This window comes from Microtus pennsylvanicus, chromosome 1 (assembly GCF_037038515.1).
Source record: "Microtus pennsylvanicus isolate mMicPen1 chromosome 1, mMicPen1.hap1, whole genome shotgun sequence".
NCBI lineage: Eukaryota > Metazoa > Chordata > Mammalia > Rodentia > Cricetidae > Microtus > Microtus pennsylvanicus.
The window spans coordinates 1,228,347-1,251,957 of NC_134579.1; the positions used below are offsets into that span (position 1 = coordinate 1,228,347).

The window sequence follows — 23,611 nt, forward strand, 5'->3', positions numbered from 1 at the left end:
TAGATACTCTATCTTAGTGGGAACAAGATTTTAGTAGTGGTTTGAATGAGATGCTCACATAAATCTTTAGTATGTGGAAAATGAGTTCCTAGATGGTGGGTGTTAGGAAAGGATTAGGAGGTGTGGCCATATTAAAAAAGATATGGACTAGGAGTGAACTTAAGTTTCAAAATCCCCCTATCATCCCGTGTTCTTTATCTTCGTCCTACTTTGAGATCAAGATGTGAGTTCTCAGGATTTTTTTCCTTGTTTTTTTGTTTTTGTTTTTGTTTTCTTGTTTGTTTTGTTTTTGTCTTCTGCTATGTTGTTTTTATTCTTCCATTATTGTTTCTAATACTCACCCTGAAACTTCAAATCTAATCAAATACTTTCAATTGTGTTGCTTTGGTTTTCTCACAGCCACAGAAAGTCGCTATTATACTCACTCAGTCCTTAGCAAGTTAACTGAAGTTTTAGGAAGGAGTTCTCACAGACCATAGTGTAGCAAAGGTCATCATGAGTTCAAAAGGAAACTGGGGTTATGAGCCTTATTCTACTTGAACTTGGAATTCCTTTGTTCAACCTATGCAGGTATCTCTGGAGGGAGTACCCCCAGGGTGAATTGAAGATCTATCTTTCCTCCATTTAACTTTGTATGGTTTATATTTCTCCATTCAGACTCCCTGGGACACATGGAGAGGTTAAGACAATTAGAAAAAAACAACGATCTTGTAGATAAATTAAAAGATGTTATAGTTGTACAAAACTAAATTGGGCCATATAAAGATGAATTGTAAACTTCATGCTCATAATCTGGTTTCACAAAATTTAATGTAGGTGTTCCTTTCCTTAACAGCAGAAGCCCCATGATAAACTGGGAGAAAAATCACAGAGCCAAAGAGCTTTAAAGGATAGTACCTTTCATGGTCCCTGTACCGGCTTTATTTAGAAGGGCACCCTATTTTCTTTTTTTAATGTGCAGTACCAGGTTATGGAACTGGTACCGATTGTTTCAAAATTAAAATCAAATACAAAATGCTGAGGAAAATGTGGCAAGAAAACACTCCTTGAACTAAATATGCTTTGTGGAATTTTAGGTGGATTAAAATAATGGTAATTGGTTTTTAAATGATTTAATTGAATGATTTATGATAAATAAGTGAATATAACATATTAATAATGATAAAGGTAATACATACACATTGATAAACTTTGTGTTTTGGATACATTAATGTGCTTCCAATTTATATGAATATTTACCTTAAATGAATATTTTCAGAAAATATTAAGCAGCTAAAATATAGTGCTTAAAAATAATCCGAGCTAAATTGGTTTTCCAAATCAGTCAATTTTTGTGTATACGTTAGTTACAGCATCAAGGTGACCTTCATTCTTCAAGCAAAGAGTTGCATTGGCAATGCTGCCCATTAGCTTAGCCTGTAGCCGTGCTTTATGTCATGTGCCAGTAGAGGAAGTGCACGCTACACTCTCGTTCACTTATTGTCAGTTTAGTTTTCCCTTCTACCAGGGCTCTTCTTTTTCAAAAATGCAAAATATCCAAAAAAAGGAAACAGTTAATGACCCTAAAAGGCAGTAGCTTCAAATCAACTGAAGAATAAGCACATTGTTTTCCCAAAACACAAAGCATTTCTATAATAAAGGCTAGTTTGCTGTTGATGAGAGCCTTTTGTTTTCAAGTCTGTACGTATAGCACCAGAGGTCTTAATGCAGATGAAATTAAGCATTTGCCTAGGAAAACACATGCAATAGTATTTTCTTGTTATTTTCTAGACACTGTGTTTGAATTTAAAACTTTGCCCTTTAAGTGACCACTTTCTGCCATAGTCTTTTATGTATCTGCATGCTTTTCTTGTAGATTCATGAGCTACTCAAGTTTTATGTTTCAAGAGAGACCTTTTGGCTATGCTGTATAACCATTTTATCTAAATGTCTTACTCTACACAGTTTCCCTTCCCAGGGATTATGTTTGTGAATAGTGACTATGACAACAAAGATACTTTAAACTTAACTTGTCTCTTGTATTGTACAGTGTTAGAGCACAAAGCAGATTCTGTCAGAAATAACTATTAAATAAATATTTTGCAATTGATTAAATATATGAATGAAAGACTAACTAATTTCATCCCTAATTTTTACCAATATAATCTATAGAGGCTTGTTGTAACAGATAGTTGTAGGGTAGTTTATTCTATGTATAATACCACATTGTATTTGTATTCATATGAGATGATGAGAAACAGATAAGACCTTCTCAAAAAACTGGGCGTATTGTGCGAAAAAAGAAGGGTGGAAGGGGAGGGGGAGGAGAGAAGAGGAGGGAGGAAGAGAACATAAGGAATCTGCATGCTCAAGAAGGGGGAAGGACAGAGAGAGAGAGAGCAAGGAAAGATATCTTATCTTGACTGAGGGAGTCACCAAAGGGCTAGTGAGAAACATGGCACTAGGAAAATTCTCAGGAATCCACAAAGATGACTCTGGGTTAGACTAAGCAACAGTGGAAAGGACTCCTGAACTAGTCTTCCCCTGTAATCAGATTAATGACCACCTTAATTGTCAACTAGCAACTGATAGAAGCAGATACAAAGATCTACAGCAAAGCACTGGTTTGTGCTACTGCAGACCAGTCCAAAACGGGGAGAAGTGATAAAATGAGAAGGGTGTCAAGACCATGATGGTGATACCCACAGAAACAGCTGACATGAGCTAATGAGAGCACGCTTACTTTGTACTGATATAGGGGAAACCTGCTTAAGACCATACTAGGCCCACTGAATGTGGGGAACACTTGTAAGTAAGCCTTGAGAAGTCTGTGGCACCACTGGCAGTGGGACCAGGATTTATCCCTAGAGTTTGAACTGGCATCTTGGAATACCCTTCACAGTGATACCTTGCTCAGCCTTGATATAGGCAGGAGGGCCTTGGTCTTGTCTCAAAATGAAGTGTCAGACTTCGTTGACTCCCCATGGGTGAGAGGAGCAGGGTAGGGCAGGAGGAGGGAGTGAGTTGGGATGGGGATAGCAATGTAAAATGAGAAAAGATAAATTTTGATAAAAATAGAAAGATGATAAAATGTATTAAAAAATTAACAAGACCTGTGATCTAACTCCTGATCACTATTGAGCCAATAGCTAGAGAAAAAGAATTCCTTTTCCTGGAGAATGTGGTTGCTAGTAGGTTTACTGCACACCAGGGATATCTCTACAGCCATATGCACATGGCCAGTGCCAAGTGGACTCAAGGATATAATAAAAAAATAATAATAATGATTAATAATAATATAAAATAGAAAGTACAGTTGAAGGGAAACAGGTTGTTGTGCTCTGGGGGAGGTAGAAAGGACATAGTATGTTGTAGATAAAATAATATACAGTTTGTATTTGTGTGAAATTTTTAAAAATAAAATATGACTTAAAAGATAAAATGGACACACCTGGTTTAGTGAAGCTGTAGCATATATCAGTGTGTCCATACGTGTTCAGAAGGAGTTTCTCACTTTTTTGTACTGGATGACTGGGTGCCCATTCTCTGGCAATTTCTCAAAAAATTAATTTCTAAAATCCAAAGTGTTTTTTACATCAATTACCCAAAAGATGCTTGACACTAAAAGACATTAGGTTTGGAAATAAGTTGATATTTTTCAGGAGTAAAAATAAACTTTACAATTACAGATTCTAACATAATTTAATATTTGCTAGATTTCTAAAGTTATTTAGTAATGACTAACTATACTGACATTTCAATTATCTTCAATAAATAAAATATTCAGTGCACTTTTCCAGAGAGCAATACTTTTCCGGAGGAGACAGAAAATATCACACTTTAATACAAGATGTCTATAACTATAGACTCTGTTATTTCATCAGGTTGTAAGGACATGAAAAATACAGCATAAATTGCCAACATCACAGCTGGGTCAAATCAAAGTTATTGCTTTTTTTGTTTTTGTTGCTTTGTCTTTTAAAAACAACACTTTCTACTATTGTCTGGTAGCCAGTATATTGTTAGTAAATATTTAAAGCTTTCATTTTTGTTTTACATTAAATAGAATAGCACCGGTTTCAGAGAGAAGTTGTTGTCAACATTTGTTTTAGACAATGGGGGTGGAAAGAGGTTTCCAAAGATAAAGAACATTAAAGTGCAAGCATAAAGAGGAATGATGTGTCATGCATGCCTCATTACATTTTTCAACAAGGCACTATGGTTGATATTTTAAGCAGGTTGTATTCCTGAACACCAGTGAACTGTAAATAAAAAGAGACACACAAGGTTTTTAAGTACGTTTTGTAGATTTAAATCTGTTTCTGTTTCAGTGCAATTAGTTACAGCTGCCAGAGCAAAGATAGGAAATTCAGAATGAAAAGCTGAGTCTGAGGAAGACTATACTTAATAGTCACCCAGGTGTATAGAGAATATATATGTATATATATATATATATATATATATATATATATATATATATATATATGAAGTTAAAGAATATGAAAACTTGCTTCAACTTTTAGCACCAACAGTATAATTAATTTTCAGAGGCATATCTTTCACCATAAACATGGTTTGGATATGTCAGGATTTCTATAAACACAATTTTTTGTTTGACTATTAATGATAAATGCTTTACTTCTACCTGAAAAATTACTTTGTGGTGAACTACATGTTTTATGTTTTTATTTATTTATTTTCACCACAAACTGAAAATTAAAATAAAATGATTTCTTGGTGTTACTTTCTTGTTTTGCTTCCAAAATGAAAAATGTTTCTGGTGCATTTAATTAAAGTATAAAAATAAAAGCAATTGCAAATATACCTCCCACTGATTGGCAAAGTTGAGTAATATATGACTCAATCCACAAGACTGAAGCCCTATCTGAGAACTGTTAGTAAAGCTAAGAAACACGATGTAGTTAGAGGTTATTCATTTGTTCCTGGCTGCTCACACTCAAAATAATTACACAAAACTGTATTAATTAAAACACTGATTGGCCAATCACCTAAGCGTATTGTTAAACTAGCTCTTATATCTCAAATTAACCCATTTCTATTATTATTATGAGGTTTGTGGTTTACTGGTAAAGTTCCTGGATCTTTCTGTCTCATCTGGATACATGGCATCTCACTGACTCCACCTTCTTTCTCCCAGCATTCAGTTTAGGTTTTCTGCCTACTTCTACTCTGCCCTATCACAGGTCAATGCAGATTCTTTATTCATTAACCAATAAAAGCAACACATATACAGAAGGACTTTCTACATCATCCCCCCTTTCTGTTCAAGTAAAAATAAAATCTTTAAAGATACAGAGTACAGAAAATCATAGATTGAGTATGTAAAGAAAAATAGCCAGCATAAAGATGGAAAATACAAGAGAGTCTGGATTATGTATATTATTGTTTTTTCTTTGAACTTTTGACTTTGAATGAGTTAAGTATAGAGAGACATTTCATTGTATGAGCTGTTAAGCTAAACCAACATACACATTTTAAATGTATCTTGACTTCAAAATTGGGGTCTAAGGATATGTTGCTTTGGAAAAGAGGTTCACTTTTGTTTCCACAGAAGATAAGAACCTGTGAATTCCTTCCACACTAGTGTGGTTTGATGGACAGAGACCACCCAAAAAGTCTCCATGAAAACTCCCTAAATTACTTCACCCAACAAAAACCAGGAAGCAGTTTGGAGAGAACTATGCCCTAATTCCCAAATATTATTTCTAAATATTTTTTTTCATTTAAAGGGCAATATGCTATAGAGATGAATACTTTGCAGTAGTATGGATCTTGGTTTATTGATACAAAATTAATGTCACTTTTGTTATATATGTATTTCTGCTCTTGCTTAAAGTATTGTTTATGCAGCTTAAAATATAATGTATAATTAAGAAATACAGGTTAATAGTCATTTATAATAGTCAAACTTGTAGTCATGTTAGTTAAATAATAGAAATAGGTTAATTTAAGTTAGAAAAGCTAACTAACAATATCAATATGCTTAAGTGATGGATCAAGCAGTGTTTTAATTAATACAGTTTCTGTGTAATTATTTTTGAGTCTGGGTGGTTGGAAAATGAATGAGCAGCCTCCAGTTACACCTGGAGACTATATTTTTATAAATCCATAAACATAATGATATGTTATTTATGTTTTAATAAATAAAGCTTTCCTGAATATTAGAAAGGCAAAGCTAAACCACTAGAGGTCAGTCAGTGGTGGCATACAACTTTCATCCCAAGATTTGGAAGACAGGCAGAAGGATCTCTGTGAGTTCAAGGCCACCCTGGGCTACACAAGATCAATGTAGAAAAAAATCTAGGTGGTTGTGGCTCATACCTTTAATCCCAGTCCTAGAGAGTCACAACACTATCAATTCCAGCACTGGAGTGGATATAGAATGAGAGGATAGCTGCTCGGAGGTGGAAAATCATTTTCATCCAGTAGTACTGGGTATATCAACCACACTCCACCACACTCCGTGTCAGGCTGCACAATTAGGAGTAGTTGACCAATGCAAAACAGACTCCATGGACCATGGAGGTTTCACTTTTGTTTTTTGCTTTTGAGAAGGGGAAAGACCAAGCAGCTTGATAGGTAACGAGAAAGGGAAGGATATGGGAGTAGTTGGGAATGTGGGAGAAGATGCTCAAAATACATTTTTAGGAAAATGTTTAAAATAATAATTATTCAAAAAAAAACTATAAAAGTGCTGGGAAGTGGTGGCAAGTGCCTTTAATTCAAGCACTCAGGAGGCAGCGGAAGATGAATCACTGAATTCAAGGGTAGCCTGGTCTACGGAATGAGTTCCAGGACAGCTATGGCTACAAAATAAAAGCCTGTCTCAAACAAACAAGACAAAACAACAACAACAACAAAAAAAAAAAACCTAAAAAGATATATTGCAAAGATACTTAGTTTTAAAATTAAGTTATAATTTTACAGTATTAGTTATTCATCTAAAATCAGAATAATCAAGAGCAGTTTTCTTTTTCGGAGTTAATTTATGACAGATTCAAAAAGACATTTTGGTTTGTTAGGCTTTTTGAGACAGGGTTTTTCTTTGTAACCTTGCCTGTCCTAGTACTTTCTCTGTAGGCCAGGCTGGTCTCAAACTTAGATATCTGCCTGCCTCTGCCTTCTGTATGCTGTGCTTAAAGGCAAATACCACCACCAAGTGACTTAGAAAAATATTTTTTAAAAAATGTTTAATTATAGCTGGGCAGTGGTGGCACATGCCTGTAATCCCAGCACTCAGGAGGCAGAGGCAGGTGGATTTTTGTGAGTTCAAGGCCAGTCTGGTCTACAAAAGCTAGTTCCAGGACAGTCTCCAAAGCTACAGAGAAACCTGATATCGAAAACCAAAAAATAAATAAAAAGTAAAAAGCTTAATTATACATAAGAGTAATAATTTAAGTGGCTTTCCTAATATTTCTTAAACATGAGAAATTTTTTTGTGTCTAATGTAAAGTTTTATATAGCTTTAGAGTTCAAATATCTCTATACTTTTGGCTTATATTTTATTTCTATACTCATACACAAAGTACAACGTCATAAGCTGCATTATTTTTCTACTCTTACTATGATCCTAGTGTTACAGAAGTATTTTTTCATAAGTGCCTTTTTAATTAACTTTTTCAAATGTCTTAGAAACACTCTCACTATGATTCCAAATTTTAGATTAACCACAACTGATAAGGTTCCATGTGGCTCTCCTGGTTTTCTCTGCCAACTTCTAGGTTCATGAGAGCTAAGTCTAAAGCTCACAACCTGGTGAGAAGTTTTGTTTTGTTTTGTTTTTTGTTTTGTCTTGGAATTATATTCAAGCCTAAAATTCACAGCCTGGTTGGATGTTTGACTTGGAATCATATTCAGCTCCCCAGCTATGGAACACCAGTATTCTGCATTATGGTGAGCAGTTTTTAGTTAATTTTTTGTTTGTTTGTTTCTATTTTGTTCGAAATATTCTGTTTAAATGCTGGGCTGTACAAAAGGGTTTCTTAACAGAGCCATATTTTTTTTTCAACTGTCTCAGGTTCTAGATGGATATTCGAGCCTCACGTTAGTATGCCAAAATTTAGTTGTTGGTGTTTATTTTACTCTTTTGGCTTTTTCCTCTTTATTCTTTGTGGGGGCCCATACTCAGCTCCCAAATAAATCACACATAGCATCTTTTTCCTTCTTATAAAGAACCAATCTTAATTTGGCTTATGCCTAGCCAGCTTTTTTAACTTAAATTATCACCATCTAAATAGCAAAAAAAAAAAAAAAAAAAAAAGGAAGAAGACGAAAGAAAAAAAGAAAAAAATTATCCCCATTTATCTTTTGCCTCTGGGCTTTCCACTTTTTTACTTTTGTATATTTTACTTTCACTCTTACTCTGTGGCTGGCTGGGTGGCTAGGTGACAGGTCCCTTCTTTTTTCACTCCTTGATTTCTTTGCTGCTTTTTCTTTTTCTCCCAGATTTTTCTTCCTATTTTTTTCTTTCTGCCTGACAGCTCCACCTATCCTTTCTCCTGTCTTGCTATGGCCATTTAACTCTTTATTAGACCATCAGGTGTTTTAGACAGGCAAAGTATCGCAGCTTCACAGAGTTAAACAAATGTAACATAAAAAATGCAACACATACTTGCATCATTAAATAAGTATTCCAAAGAATAAACAAATGTAACCATCTTCAAATAATACTCTACAATACTCAGTTTCTTCCATGATCTTGTACTTCTGTGAAATGTTATTATGTCAGTTCCTTGAGTCTTGCATGATTCTTTTTAACTATACTTTTTCACCCCAGCCTCACAATAATTTTGCCTAGTCCTGATCTTTCTAAACATTCCTCAGAGAACTTACATGTTATTTTTGGGAAGACCCACTTTTATACTCTAGTTTTCAGTGTGCCTTGAACTTCTCTTTAGCAGAACTTAAATAGTGCTAATTGGATGTTTGTGAAATTATTGACGCAACACGTTAAGGTTTTTAAGTGATCTCTCAGTATAGTACACTTGGAACACTCTCCCAAAAATACGCTGAGTAAATTTATAGTCACTTTCCATTTTTAGTATAATTTAATGATACATACTTATAATGATTAAGGCAAACTATTTCACTGTGCACAATCATTTCATTGGGACACGATTATCATGTGTTATTAAGCAAGTGTGAGAAAGACCCCTCAAGTCTTGGGAAAACATTCTCAAAGATACTGCAAGCAGCATAATTGATTATTTTATTTAAACTTGTTAGAAAGCAGTGAGTCTTAAAATTTGGTTCTGGGACACTAATATCTATGAACATTCAGCATTAGTGTTAATCCCTTGAATTAAACACAAGAATAAACAAATACCCACAGCTTATATTATTTTACAGTTGTCCATTCCCTGGACATTTGCCATTTCACACAGTTGACTTTTGAGAACTTGTCCATCAGAGAACTTTGGTTACACAGAAAATGGTGTGACAAGAAGGTGTTACTTCAAATTGTGACAAGGGAATACTTTCTCACATATAAAGGTGGTTGTGCGATTTTACTAAGAACATGTATGGCAGTATTTTAGTTCACTGATTATCTCTGTGCTCTTTCTAATAGTCTTTAAACATAATACAAATATTAGTGCTTAAAAACTTTGTTTTCTTAATATTCTTAAATAGACATGTCTTGTGAGGATTACTTAATGGTAGCTTTGTACAATATATGTATTGGTACTACTTATCATTTGTTTAATATACCTTCTTACATATACCATTAAACTAATAATTTGTATATTTTTAAATTTATGTGCCTGTATGTATCTCCATAAACTTTTGTGTACCATGTGTGTGCTGGTATCTTCAAATGATGTGGGATTCCCATCTGTATGCTATGAATACCATTGGTTAATAAAGAAATTGTCTTGATCTCGTGATAGGGTAGAATAGTGCTAGATGGCAAAAACTAAACTGAATGCTGGGAGAAAGGAGGAGGAATCAAGAAGAACCCATGGAGCTGCTACCAGAGACAGGCACACTGAAACCTTGCCGGTTAGTCCACGATCCTCGTGGTAAAATATAAAATAATGGAGATGGGTTAATTCTAGACCTAGCTAGCAATACGCTTAAGTAATTGGTCAGGCAGTGATTTAAATACTATAGTTTCTGTGTGATTATTTCAGGAGTTTGGGTAGCTGGAAAAACAACACTTTACAACACTCAAAGACCAGAAAGAGTCAGATCATGTGTAACTGAATTTACAGGCTTTTCTAAATTGCTTACTATGGGATCTTCACCCAAATCCTGGTCATTTTTAATAGCAATAATTGCCCTCAACTGCTGAGCTATTTTATCAGCCTCTAATAGTATATTTTTAATGAACTATATTATTTAAAACTCCCAAGGTCCCAATGAGGAACAGAAGGAGGGAGAACATGAGCAAGGAAGTCAGGACCACGAGAGGTGCACCCACCCACGGAGACAGTGGGGCTGATCTATTGGGAGCTCACCAAGGTCAGCTGGACTGTGACTGAAAAAGCATGGGATAAAACCAGACTCACTGAATATGGTGAACAATGAGGGCTGATGAGAAGCCAAGGACAATGGCACTGGGTTTTGATCCTACTTAATGTTCTGGCTTTGTGGGAGCCTAGCCAGTTTGGATGTTCACCTTCCTAGATATGGATGGAGGGGGGAAGACCTTGGACTTTCCACAGGGCAGGGAACCCTGACTGCTCTTTGGACTGGAGAGGGAGGGGGAGAAGGGTGGGAGGAGGGAAGGGAAATGGGAGGCTGGAAACTTTTTTTTTCCTTTTCTCAATAAAAAAAAAAGCATAAAACACGTGTCCTTGTGGCATGATTGAGTATCCTTTGGGTATATACTTAACAGTAGCCTAGCTATGACTGGAGGTAGGTTGATTGGCAGTTTTCTGAGAAACTGCCATACTGACTTCCAAAGTGGCTGTACAAGTTTTCACTCTCAAGAGCAGTGGAGAGTGTTCCCCTTGCTCCACATGAGCTTTTGTTTGTGGTTTTTAATCTTAGCAATTCTGACATGTGTAAGATGGAATCTCAGAGTCATTTTGATTTGCATTTACCTGATGGCTAAGGATGTTGAACATCTCTTTGTTTTTCAGCTATTTGAGATTCTTCTACTGAAAATTCTGTTTAGATCTGTACCTCATTTTTTAATTGGATTATTTGGTATTTTGTTGTTCTAGTTCTTTGAATTCTAAATTTATTTTGGAAATTAGACCATTTATAGAAGTGGGGTTGCTGAAGAACTTTTCCCAATCTGTAGGCTCTCATTTTGTCCTACTGATAGTGTACTTGGCCTTATAGAAATTTTTCAATTTCATAAGGACCCATTTATTAACTGTTTATTTCAGTGCCTATGATATTGGTTTTCTGTTCAGGAAGTTGTCTCCAGTGCCAATGTACTTGAGATTATTTCCCACTTTCTCTTCTATCAGGTTCTGTGTGTCCGGATTTATGTTGAGGTCTTTTATCCAATTGGAATTGGGTTTTGTGCAAGGTGATAGTTATATATAGAGCTGGATTCTTCTACATATCAACATCCAGTTAGACCATCACCATTTGTTGAAGAAGCTTTTATCTATTACAATGTATGCTTTGGGATTCTTTGAAAATATAAAAGGTGTCTATCAGTATGTGAATTTAAATTTGGGTCTTCAATTTGATTCCATTGATCCATATTTTTGTTTTTATGTCAATACCATGTTTTCTATTACTATATTTCTATAATAGAGCTTAAAATCATGGCTGGTTATGCCTCTGGAAGTTTTTTGATTATATAGGGTTGTTTTAGCTACCCTGGGTTTTTTTTCTATATAAAGTTGAGTACTAGTTTTTCATGGTCTGTAAAGATGTGTTGGGATTTTGATGGGAATTGCATTGAATCTGGAAGACCCTAGTCTATACTCCTGGCAATAGCACATATGTAGTCTGAAATGGGTGCCTCATAAGGATAATATCATTTCAATGTGTGCATACTTGTGTGCATACATGCCTGCATGTGTGTGCGTACTTATATCTGTTTGTGTGACTGTTTCTTCAAGGGGGTATAGTTTCATGGTTAAACATGTAAGCAGGGAACAGTATGAAGAAGCATTGAGAATGACCACTGGATGGATCAAATCAGCATCCTCTACTGCTGGTGTGTCCCAAAGAAAGGCTGGACTGGATGTTAATGGAGATAAAACCATGCTGAAGGATGAGCCACAGAGAAGATATCTGCAAGGCTGCATACTAAACCTGCTCCTCCAAAGCCTAAAATGGTGCCTGTGAAGCAGGGAGAGTGGTAAACAAGGGGAAGAGGAAAGCTGATACTCGTAAGGATGTGTATAATCCTGTAGAAAACAGAAAACAGACAAGAACAGACAAGAAATGGGAAGAGACAAGACACTGAAAGCTGAAGACGCTGGAGATGCCAAGTGAAATATTGTATTTTTATATCTGTGAACTTCTGGTGACTGTTCAGCTTGAAATACTATTTTATATCAACTTTTATAAAAATGCAGAACGTTGTTTTACTTTTCTCAAGGCTATGTTGTTAGCACACAGAACATTTCATTGCTTTTTTGGGGTGCTGGGTCGTGTGTCACTAACAAAATGTCTCCCAAGCTGGATTGATGACAGAAAATGTCTTTCTCTGATAATTTTGAAGGATACTGTTGGTTCTTAGTAGACAACCTCGTGTTGAAATATGTAGCCCCCATGACACAATATGCCTTGTGATGTGGAAAAACTCTAAATTCATTTTTTATATCCTCCTCCTCCTGTACCATCAACATAGACCCAACTCCATTAAAACCAGGGACCTGTTGGAACCTGACCCCCAAAATTGGTTTTGCTAGTCTACTGAGTCTATTGGACAATCTAGACTTTGTAGAAACAACATTGAGTGTTCTCAAAAGGGTGACAATTCCTTTTATAAAAGACTGTGATTTTCAGATTGATAATTATGCCATTTCTATCTAATTTTTTGAAAGTCAGTATTGGCTTGTGTAAAGTTAAACAACAACCTCAATGTGAAATGTTACCCCTAACTCTGACCTCTTCCTTCTTTTCAAAACATTTAATCAAGCATTAATCTGATTTTACAGTGGTATTCTGATTTTGGTAGTCTACACAAGAAGGGAGTTTGGAAGTTGTTGTATACCATTAGTGATTGTCGACCCATGTCCTGCATGAAATACCATGATTGTTTATGGAAATTATCTTTAGTAAAGCTGGATAAATATAAAAAAATGTTAGTTGGACTGTTTTTAAAATAAGCATTAATTATAATTAAAATAATTGTATTATTTGTTTTATTTGACATTTAAAAAGGATGGTGGCAAAGTGGACCAATCAAAACTCAGTGCATTTAGCAACACTTTATTTATAGCCAGATTTCACTGTCAAAATTAAGTATACACTTAATAAGAAATATTGGTATTTGACTATATTAAAAAGACAAATAGCCATTACCAAGGAGCATTTCATCTTCTCTGGCTGTACTGCTTAAGATATAACAAATCTCTTTCTTCACCTTGAAAAGGAATGTAGTGTGTTACATGAACATCGCAACTAAACCGAATACAAGCCTGACAGAGACATTAAGCATAATAAAAACAGTTTGAGAGACCAGCAAAGGGACTTACCATCTTGATCTGTGGTCACTGTAATAGCGGTGAACGGCTTGGGAGAAATGCTCAGCTCAGAAACTCCATTCATGGCTTCTATTTCAAAGGTGTAGTTGACATGAGACACGAAGTCAAGTACTATCACAGAATTGTTGATCAGTCCCGTGTGTCGTGGGATGAAGCGGAGTCCTCCACCACAGTCTTCACACTGGCTGTTGTCTAAGCCACACTTCTTACAGATTACACTGTATGTGAGATCCTTCCTCCCTCCTGTGTCACTAGGTGGGCTCCACTCCAAAATAAGGGCTGTTTCATTGATGTTAAAAGCCACGTTCCTAGGAGCCGAGGGTGGCCCTGGAAAAAAGCAATGAGAAAACAAAATGTACATGAATAGAACAAGGAATGGTGGTGCTACATTGAAATCTTCATGAATACACGCTGCTGATCTTTAACATTAGTTGGAGGGCATTTCTTACAGGAACTATAAAAAATTGTTCAAATATCTGATGATGTTAAAAGAGAAAGTCTGTAAGAGTGAATAGAGCATATTTTTAATTTTTGAGTGTTCAAATTTCAACATTTAATGTCAAAGTCCATTCATCTCCAAAGTATACTTTTAAGGTTTATTTGCTGTAAAATTTGTAATAGATAGGAATTATAAATTATGAAATGGCCAGGCTTATAGCCTCATTAATTATATTATCATTTTTACAATTTGAAACCAACTGGGGTATGTATACTCAGCATACTGTGTTCAGTCTTTCCATCCTAATACTGTCAATATTGTATAGAAAAAACACCCATCATTTTCTTTGTCAAATTCATAGAATCTATTTTGCAAAATTGAGAAAAAGCATCTTAAATTTTGGGTGGTCAAATTATTTAGAAATGAAAGCAAATGGAAATCAGAGACCGCAAAAAACTTTTTCGTAGTGCCTTTTCAACTTGAAGCCATACACATGCATAAGGTCAAACCACTATATTTTTATTTAGATAATGTTCACTAAACACAAGTAACCTAGATCTTAACTGTGAAAATGTCCCTAAAGAAGGCTCAGCCAAGCCTCCCTTAATTGTCATCAAGGACACATTCTTTCCAGTTTTCTATGGATATTACAACTCACATTGTACTCAACGGCTTTTTATCACCAGTCATCTTGTACGCCAATCATCTTTATACTCAGGTGAGTCCTTCCCTTCTCAGTTTCTCTCCATTCATTGAGCAATTATTACCTGAGGGTCTCATCAGTGGCAAACTCTGTGTTAAGGGCTGTTTTAATGCCATGGAATCTATGTACTGTGAGAATATTGTTTATAAGACAAAGTTGAAAAATAATATTTTATACAAGTGCTGGAACAACCAACACTGTGTCACAACTTAGAAGATCAGCTTTAAGAAATCCAGAATAGTTCTTCAAATTTCTTTTGTCAATAAAAACTGCTCAGTAGGTGGGAATTCTGCAATATCCTCTTAGGACAGAAATTGAAATTGTGATTTACACATCTTTAATATAAAGTAATAGTCATTTGTTCATTAAATTAATACTTTATTTAGTGACTACTATGTGACAGATATTATGATAGATGTGATAGACATAATTTCTGCTTCACTGCAGCTAATGTTTAGTAAAAAAGCAAGAAAAACACTTAGATTAATGGATTCAAATGATAGTAATTAGAATTTTAGAATGGTAACAGGCAGGAATTGAGGTAAAAAGACTATCAGAAGGAACTTAAATATTTTGTAGCAACAAAAGAAAGCACTGTAAATGATAAGAAACCTGGTCATAGTATGGGTCAAAAGTATGTTGTTGTAGTAAAAAATTTTGAAAGTCATGGAACAGACGGGGATATAGCTGGATTGAAAAATAGATCCATGAAGGATCCATGAAGTGAGTTGTAAGGACTAGCAAGGGGCACCATAAATAACTCAGGATAGTTACACCACCTAGAACAGCTAGAAATTTTCGAGTGTTTAACAGAAAGAATTGTGTAGGTGTGTGTGTGTGTGTGTGTGTGTGTGTGTGTGTGTGTGTGTGTGTATACATGCGTATGGATGCATGCGTGTGCATGCATGCATGTGTGTGTATGCAGGCATAGTGCAAGTGCGTGTGTGTTTGTATGAAGGATATGCCACAAAATTCACAAAGAGGTCTGAAGACAACCTTGAGTGTCAGTTTTTACCTTCTATCTCTTTGAGAATTGATCTTTTCGATGGTTTTTCAACTGGGTATAACTCACAAGTTTTTCAGTATTTTCCCTGTCTGCTTCCTTTGTCTTTAGGGGAGCTAGGATTATAAAAGCTTCCTCTATGCATCTCCACTTCTATGTGGGTTCTATAGATTTGAACTCAGGCCCTCACAAAAAGGACCTTTCTATATAGTGAGCCACTTTCCCAGCCAGACTTGAAGGTTTTAAAGCATGGAAGAGATATGTTTTAAAAGCACATCAACGGAAAGCATGGTGCATGGGTTGAGAAGGCGGGCATGGCAATACGATCTCCTACGTACTGTTAATGAGCAGAATACATATCACAAATCTATGTACAATACTAAGAAGTGTTGTCTGGCTGTTCTTTCCTCTTGTGCTGTTCTGATGTCAGTCACATATAGGCAGGATCTTCCAGCAACCCGTATTTCTATTACCTAACACTAGTCCTAGAAATGTGGTGGGAATTTTTATTAAAGGTTGTTGAGTTTTTATTTTATGTCATTTCATGTATCATTGGGCTTCCTGCCTTTAGACAGGAAAATATGGAGAAACACAGGATCAAATGTGCGTTTTATCGTCCTCCTAAATTTATGCTTGGGGGATAAAAATTCATTTTTCTAATAATACCTTACTGTGACACATTCATATTGATGATTTTTCTCTTATTTATAATTAATAATGTGAATTATTATTCACACATACCTCCACAACTTGGAAACACTACCAATTATGTTATGGGTGTCCACAAGTATATAACTGTCTGCTTGGACATATGTTAAAAACTTAAAAAAATAGAGGCACCCTTCTTACTCAAGGGCCCTCACACCAATTTGCTTGGTGATTAAATAGCTTTTTAATTGCTGTTAAATTATGCCAGCTAAACTGTGATTTCATGCAAATATTAAGCTGTAATGACATGTCCTGAATCATTTACTAAGATTTAGAACTTGGAACCAAGAGAAACAATTAATTCTAATCCTCAGATTCAAATAAATTATGTGTTACTGGGCTTTTCTGAATGTGGCCAGATTGTTTTTTTATCATTTATAAATTATACAAAGCTTATATGACACCCTGAAAACATAACGTGGCAGCAAAAATGCATTTAGAGATATTTGTATTGAAAACTCTTAGGGATTTCCTTATGATGATTTTTTTCTTTGGGAAAACAAATAACTCATATTGAATAAAAGACAACTCTTATCCTTGCCCTCCAGACTGACTTTATAATGAGAGCTCAGTTATTCTCATCTGTAGCAGCATTTATCAGATCCACGATGTAAAAAGCTTACATTAAAACGAACTTCAGTTTTTGCTACAGTTTCTACTAGTAATATTATTTTCAAATAGGTTCTCTACCCATAAACATCTTTTGCCTCAATTTGGATTTTCTCTTTACACTTTGAATGAATAAAATCCCAATGTTCAAGCAAATTGCCAGAGACCCAGGACAGCCGTTTATTTTTTTCCTCTTTCCCAGAAAGCATCAGGTTCCACAGACATTGCTTCCTCTTATTCCACAGAGTCTGGGCATGTGATAGCTTTTTGTTTTATTATGGTTTATTCTCTTAAATGAAAATTATTTTATGTGTAGCTGTGTCTTTCAAAATATCTCTGTGCAATATATGAAATCCCAGATGATATCAAATAAAACCAAATTCAGTGTTCCAATGAGAGTCTTCTGGCCCATTGCCACTTGATCAAAAGTAATACAATTTGTTTTGCTGTGTTGACTCCAGCATTTCCTCAACATTGGTTCATTGAATCTTATAATCTAAGAAATGTTTGCAGAAATACAAGAATTCTACAGAATGGTCTAAATCAATGGTTCTCAGCCTTCTTATTGCTGTGACCCTTTAATACAACTGTATTAATACAACTGTATGTTCCTCATGTTGTGGTAACCCCATTCATGGATTGTTTTCTTTGCTGCTTCATACCTGTAATTTTGCTATTATTATGAATCATAATGTAAATGTCTGTGTTACTTGATGCTTTTGGATGACACCTGTAAAGCGGTCATTTGACTCCTAAAGAGGTTGCAGGCCACAGGTTGAGAACTGCTAGTATAAATAAAGACTGACTGAGAAGTAAAGCAAGTTTAAGGATTATATTTCAACTTTTGTGTGATGTTTCATTTCCATTTTTATTATAGTATGTTAATTCTTAAAAAGTCTTCTTTTGAAAATGTCTATCTAAATTATCATACATACTGCTAAAGATGGATTTAATTTTTATATTTTTGGGTTGTTGTTGTTTGGTTGGTTGTTTGGTTTTATGGGACAAGGTTTCTCTGTGTTGCTTTAGAGCCAGTCCTGGAACTAACTCTTGTAGACCAGACTGGCTTCGAACTCACAGAGATCTGCCTGTCTCTGCCACCCGAGTACAGGCATTAAAGGTGTGCACTGCCACAATCTGGTTACTATTTGGATGTTAATAGTAATGAAAATTAGAGCAAAATATTATGGCTTTTATCTAAAATCTAAAGTCATGTGCTGAATTATATGTTGCCAAACTCATTACTTGAAACTTAAATGAAAGAAATAGGTCAATATGGGTGTGTCCTTGAAGGGGATATTCAAAGTTTGGTACTTCTATTGCTTTCCCTGGGTCCTCGCTGGCATGAGGTGAGCACTTGCTTCCAACACCCTTCCCACTTTGATGCTCTGCCTTGATGATGATCTGTCCTGATGATGACCTACAGAGATAGATATATGGGAATAGAGACTGCAATTTATGACACCATGATCCAGGGTATCTTTTATCCATTTTCTAGTACTTAAGTTGCTATCCTATTTATTTTATTAAATCCAAGGTTTACAATAATACTAATTCCTAGCATCAAGCAAAATTTTCATGTAGAAGATGTTAAAAATGATAGATTAATATTTCAATGTTAATCTATATCGAATTAACATTAAAATAACCCCACTTGATCTTCTAGAAATGATTAAGCAAATATTTTGGTAAATGTGTTCTCACTGTGATTTCAATTAAATAAAGGTAAATGTATCAGGTCAGCCAAAAAAGTGCAACTTTAGGCATTAATAATATCCTAAGTTTTCAAATCTTTATACAGGCTTATGCTAAAACTTTAGAAGTCATATTGTCATCTCTCAATATTGATTTTGGCTTTTATAGACAGTTGCATTGTTAATTCAATGATAAGCCTAAATCTTTTAAAGTATATTTAACAAGGACATCTATTGAGAGAATATTGGACTTCAGGGCACTGTTTTTATTTCACTTTCAAATTCTGCATTAAATATTTATGTATTTGGAAATGGATGGAGGCAAAAAAAAAAAACCCTGTGATTTCAACCTTGAACAAGGAAAGAACTACAACAATTTGTTTGAAAAATAACAATAACACATCAATTAATATAAGAAAGTGCAACAGCTATGTGAGAGTCGTCAGGAATGGCATATTAGGGGGAACCTTTTTATGTTTGCTGTAACTTTACCACATTACAGTCTACACACAGATAGATATCTGGCAAGGAAGAATTAGAAAGCATTGTGTGTAGTTATTTTCTTCAACTTATTGTAACTCAAAAAGCTAGAAAACACAAATTAGCAATTCTTGATGGTCTCTACAGGAGACTCCTTTTACAAAAATTAATTGACCAAAACTATAATGGAAATGAATAAAAATATATATTATCAAAGTAAAGGATTCTCAGATGGTGTGGAATATTTCTCTTGTACTCTGTAAAGATTAGTCACTCATATTGGATTAATAAAAAGTTAATTGGCCAGTAGCCAGGCAAGAAGTACAAGCAGGGCAACCAGACAAGAGAATTCTGGGAAGAGGAAAGGCAGAGATGCAGTTATTATCCAGAAGACAGGGAAGCAAAATAAGAATGTGTTACTAAGAAAAGGTACCAAACCATGTGGCTAAACATAGATAAGAATTATGGGTTAATTTAGTTGTAAGAGGTAGTTAGTAATAAGCCAGAACAATAGGCTAAACCATTTATAATTAATGTAAGCCTCTGTGTATTTCTTTGCTATTGAACAGTTGTGGGACTGGGTGGGACAGAAACTTCTATGTACACCCAGAACTCAGCATTGTATACTTTTTTGCATCCTTCGTAGTAAGACAAATTGCCTTCTTTTCTTTATTAGTTTCACATTTAATTTAAGTAACTAATATTATTTCTAAAAGGAAGAATAGGTACTCATTAATATTTTAATAGTACTATGTTTGAAGAATTGAATAAAATTTTAGACTGTAAATTATTTTTAAAGATTTATAATAAAAGATATAAATGAATAGACCAAGTATCATTTGTGGAATGAAATCCAAGGTTTCCTACCTTGTTTATAAGTGTTCATAACTGGGCCATATTCTATTCTTTAATATTTCCTTCCTTATTTTTTTTTTCGAGACAGGGTTTCTTCGTGGCTTTTGGTTCCTGTCCTGGAACTAGCTCTTCCAGACTAGGCTGGCCTCGAACTCACAGAGATCCGCCTGCCTCTGCCTCCCGAGTGCTGGGATTAAAGGCATGCGCCACCACTGCCCGGCATATTTCCTTCCTTATTGTTGCACCCTATTGGTCAACATTTTTTCTTTCAACACTTTTTAAGACACACTACATTTGAAAGACTCCAGAAATTCCTGGGAGAGGTTCCTATTGACTCAGGATGTAAACAACAAAAAGCTTCAGGAAGTCCCTAAAATGACAGCATACCCTAGAGCCATATCTCTTCAAAATTATATAAAGAATAAAAACTGTTGTAGAGACAGAATCCAGTAAGTAACCTGAAAGAAGCTCAGATCAAATGAGTTCCCTAGAAGAGAGACTCTGGCCTGTTGAGCTCTCTGTGTGTTATGTATTTAGGCCTAGGTTTTCAGTTTTCATGAGTTGTTGCCTTTGCTAGGGTGAACTTTATGTGTAGCATTTGCACTTGAGTCATCCTTACTTCTTTTAGTACCCATAACCCACATTTCCATAAGTAACCTCAAAATAACGCACTGATTCATCAAATTGGACTTTGGTGGTCTCCTGGCTATGGCCTGTCATCATTATCCTATCAGAGGTAGATGGATGTTTGCTCACATCTTTCCAGAAATAATGTCACCAAGAATGCCGCTGAGTTTATTGATTGCCTTTACTTTTTAATTACAGAGAATTCTACTCAAGTTAGATATTATCTCCTTTGTGACAACTCTGCCTTCCTAGGGCAGAACTGATCACTCTTATAACTCTCACATATGCATTAAAAATGCACCTAAATCTAAAGAGTGTCCTTAGTATTTCACATTACTGATTTCATGTAATCAACAGTAATGCTACAAAAATGAATTACAGAAATGTATTATAGCTGCTCACATCAGAAATAAATGGAAAAACATAAACTAGAAAATGAGTTGTTCTTAGGTCTTTGGTGTTAAACAATTTACCTATTCTGTGAAAGAAAAATGTACACTTACATTAAGCCCTTTTCTTATTTGATTTAATTACTTTAAAATAGCATCCATTAAAATTGGAAGACAAAATTACAGATGGATTAATTTACCATAATTTGGCAGATCAACATAAAACAGTGCATGAGTAGATTCAAACAAAATAAATTAATAATTAAATGATTAATGACTAATTAACAAAGATTAATAAATCTTCTGGAAAACATATAACATAATGGGATAATTATGAATGTTTTATTTGAAACTATGGGTTCTTTTGGATTATTAGTGTCTTATGTGCAATTTGATAATGTTAAGGGGGACATTTTCTCCATGTCTCATTGCAGAGGCCATGAAGAAATTCACAATAGTAACAGTTTTTTTTTACTGTTTCTTCATCATCATCAGACTCCCCTCTTAGTAATTCTTCCAATATAGATAGATTTTGCAGATAATTTAGTGAACGAAACTCTGCTGAAATATCTATTAAGGTGACCGAGGCTAGAAGACTTGTTGAAACTCAGATGACATCTTGTTTACTGGTGAAGCTGGGATTGGTTAATGCAGGTACCTATTGCTTAGCATAGGGCCACGTTAATTTCTGAAATTATAGTATTTCAATATCCTTAGTACCTATTTAGAGATGCATTGTATAACAAAATAGATACAGTATAAGATGAAGCCTACTAGAGATATTAAAACAGTTTTGGTTTCATTCTTCCTTTCCTACTTTTGAAAAATTGTGGCTGCAACATTGTTTAGAGAGAGTCACCTCAAACATCACCTTTGCTTTTGTGCTTTATTTTGTGATGTGAACAGTCAAGACCCAAGAACTTGAGTTTCTGGGGAAGAGTATTAGGAAACAATAAAAAGAAGGCTTAGAAAGGAGTAGGCAAGCAGAGCAGAGGGGTCTGATTGAGAGGCCCCTGCACTCATCCAGGAAATGTAGGTCCTGGTTAGAGCAGCTGAAAGGAAAGAATCCACCTGTTGTACTGCAAGAAGTATTTATTCTGCTCAAAATAAGAACGAGAGAATAATGACTCTCTGAAGTGGCCAATTATTACAGCAATAATGAAACCACACTTCACAGTGTTCCCTTTAGAGAAAAACTAAATTGGAGTTTTATGCTTCCTTCCCAATCATTGTCATTGTATATCAAATACAAAGACATGATATTTTCTTGTGTATTAAGAATGAAGTTGCCAGAAACTGTTTTACTAGTAGGGTATTTGATTACATGTTCAGGCAATCACAATACAAACAGTATATTTACTGGTGTGCTGTAGAGGTGTGCACATGCATGCTTTGCATTCAGTTGAATCCTTTATAAGTACATAATGTAAATTAAATGGGTAAATCCTGCAGCACCTGTTTAGTTGCTCTAAAGAAGCAACATCCTGATGATTTAAAGTCACGAGAAAAACCAAAGTAAAAGTGCTAGGATCATAGAGTTATACTGTTTTTATAATGCCATGGGGTAGTCTCTACAGATCCCCCATGAAATATATATCAGAGAAAACATTTCATATTTCACTTGTTTCTTTTTACTACCTTTGACTAACAGTTGATTGAAAAATATTCCAATAATTTAATTTAATGATGTATAGTCGGACTGTTTCAAACATCTTGATACAATTAACATTGGAGGGAGAAAGATGAGTGTTGACCTTGGATGTTCTTGGTTTAAAGTGCAATTAGGGCTCTTGTCTTGAAAGCATGGATAAATGAAGGTTCATCAAGGTAAGGAAAACAGAGCAAGGATGGATGAGGAATTGAAGGTCAGGAGTAATAAAACTGGGTCTGGCAAGTTAAGCTTGGACTGATTAGTTCCTCTGTTCATCAAATATTAAGGTCCTTCTGTATGCCAGGTACTATTCTGAGCTGTGAGGTTGCAGTCTGCAAAAAGCATCATTGGTCCCATGACTCTTGTAGACTTGTGTGATAAAATGACAGTAAATAGTGAAGAAGGTGGGGAAATAAAACAAGGATTTTAAAGAATGAAATAGTGCATAAAACATAATAATTGATGACAAAAAAGGTTAAGTAGGACAGGTGACATTTATGAAAGACTGGTCAGAAAACAACTATCTTAGGAACTGACACTCAATCCTGCAAAAGTGGAATGTAAGCGTCCCTAAGAAGTCTAAAGGAGAGAATGCTACTAATGGTGGAAATTCTGTTACTAAGAAAGGAAATGAACTTGGCATCTTTGAAATCCAGGAAGTTTGCAAAGGCAGTATAGTATATGCGGTCAGAGGATTAGGGCATTTGCAAAGTCAGCAGGATATATGCAGTCAGCATAGGGAGGTCTCTGTGGGGTTTACTGGTGGTCAGTTTCTTTAACCCCTTAACCCTCAGGCTAGACGACTTTGGTCCTCAGAACACAAGACAGAGA

At 35.1% G+C, this 23,611-nt stretch overlaps 1 protein-coding gene across 3 annotated transcripts in view; it reads right to left on the minus strand.

Annotated features, from left to right (window-relative positions):
• Positions 1-23,611, minus strand: part of Epha6 (EPH receptor A6) — an 895,033-nt gene that overhangs the window by 499,788 nt on the left and 371,634 nt on the right. For all 3 annotated transcript variants that reach the window (XM_075950396.1, XM_075950493.1, XM_075950569.1), the window contains one exon: positions 13,614-13,949. In XM_075950396.1, coding sequence (XP_075806511.1) covers positions 13,614-13,949 — 336 coding nt within the window. The remainder of the gene's footprint in view (positions 1-13,613; positions 13,950-23,611) is intronic.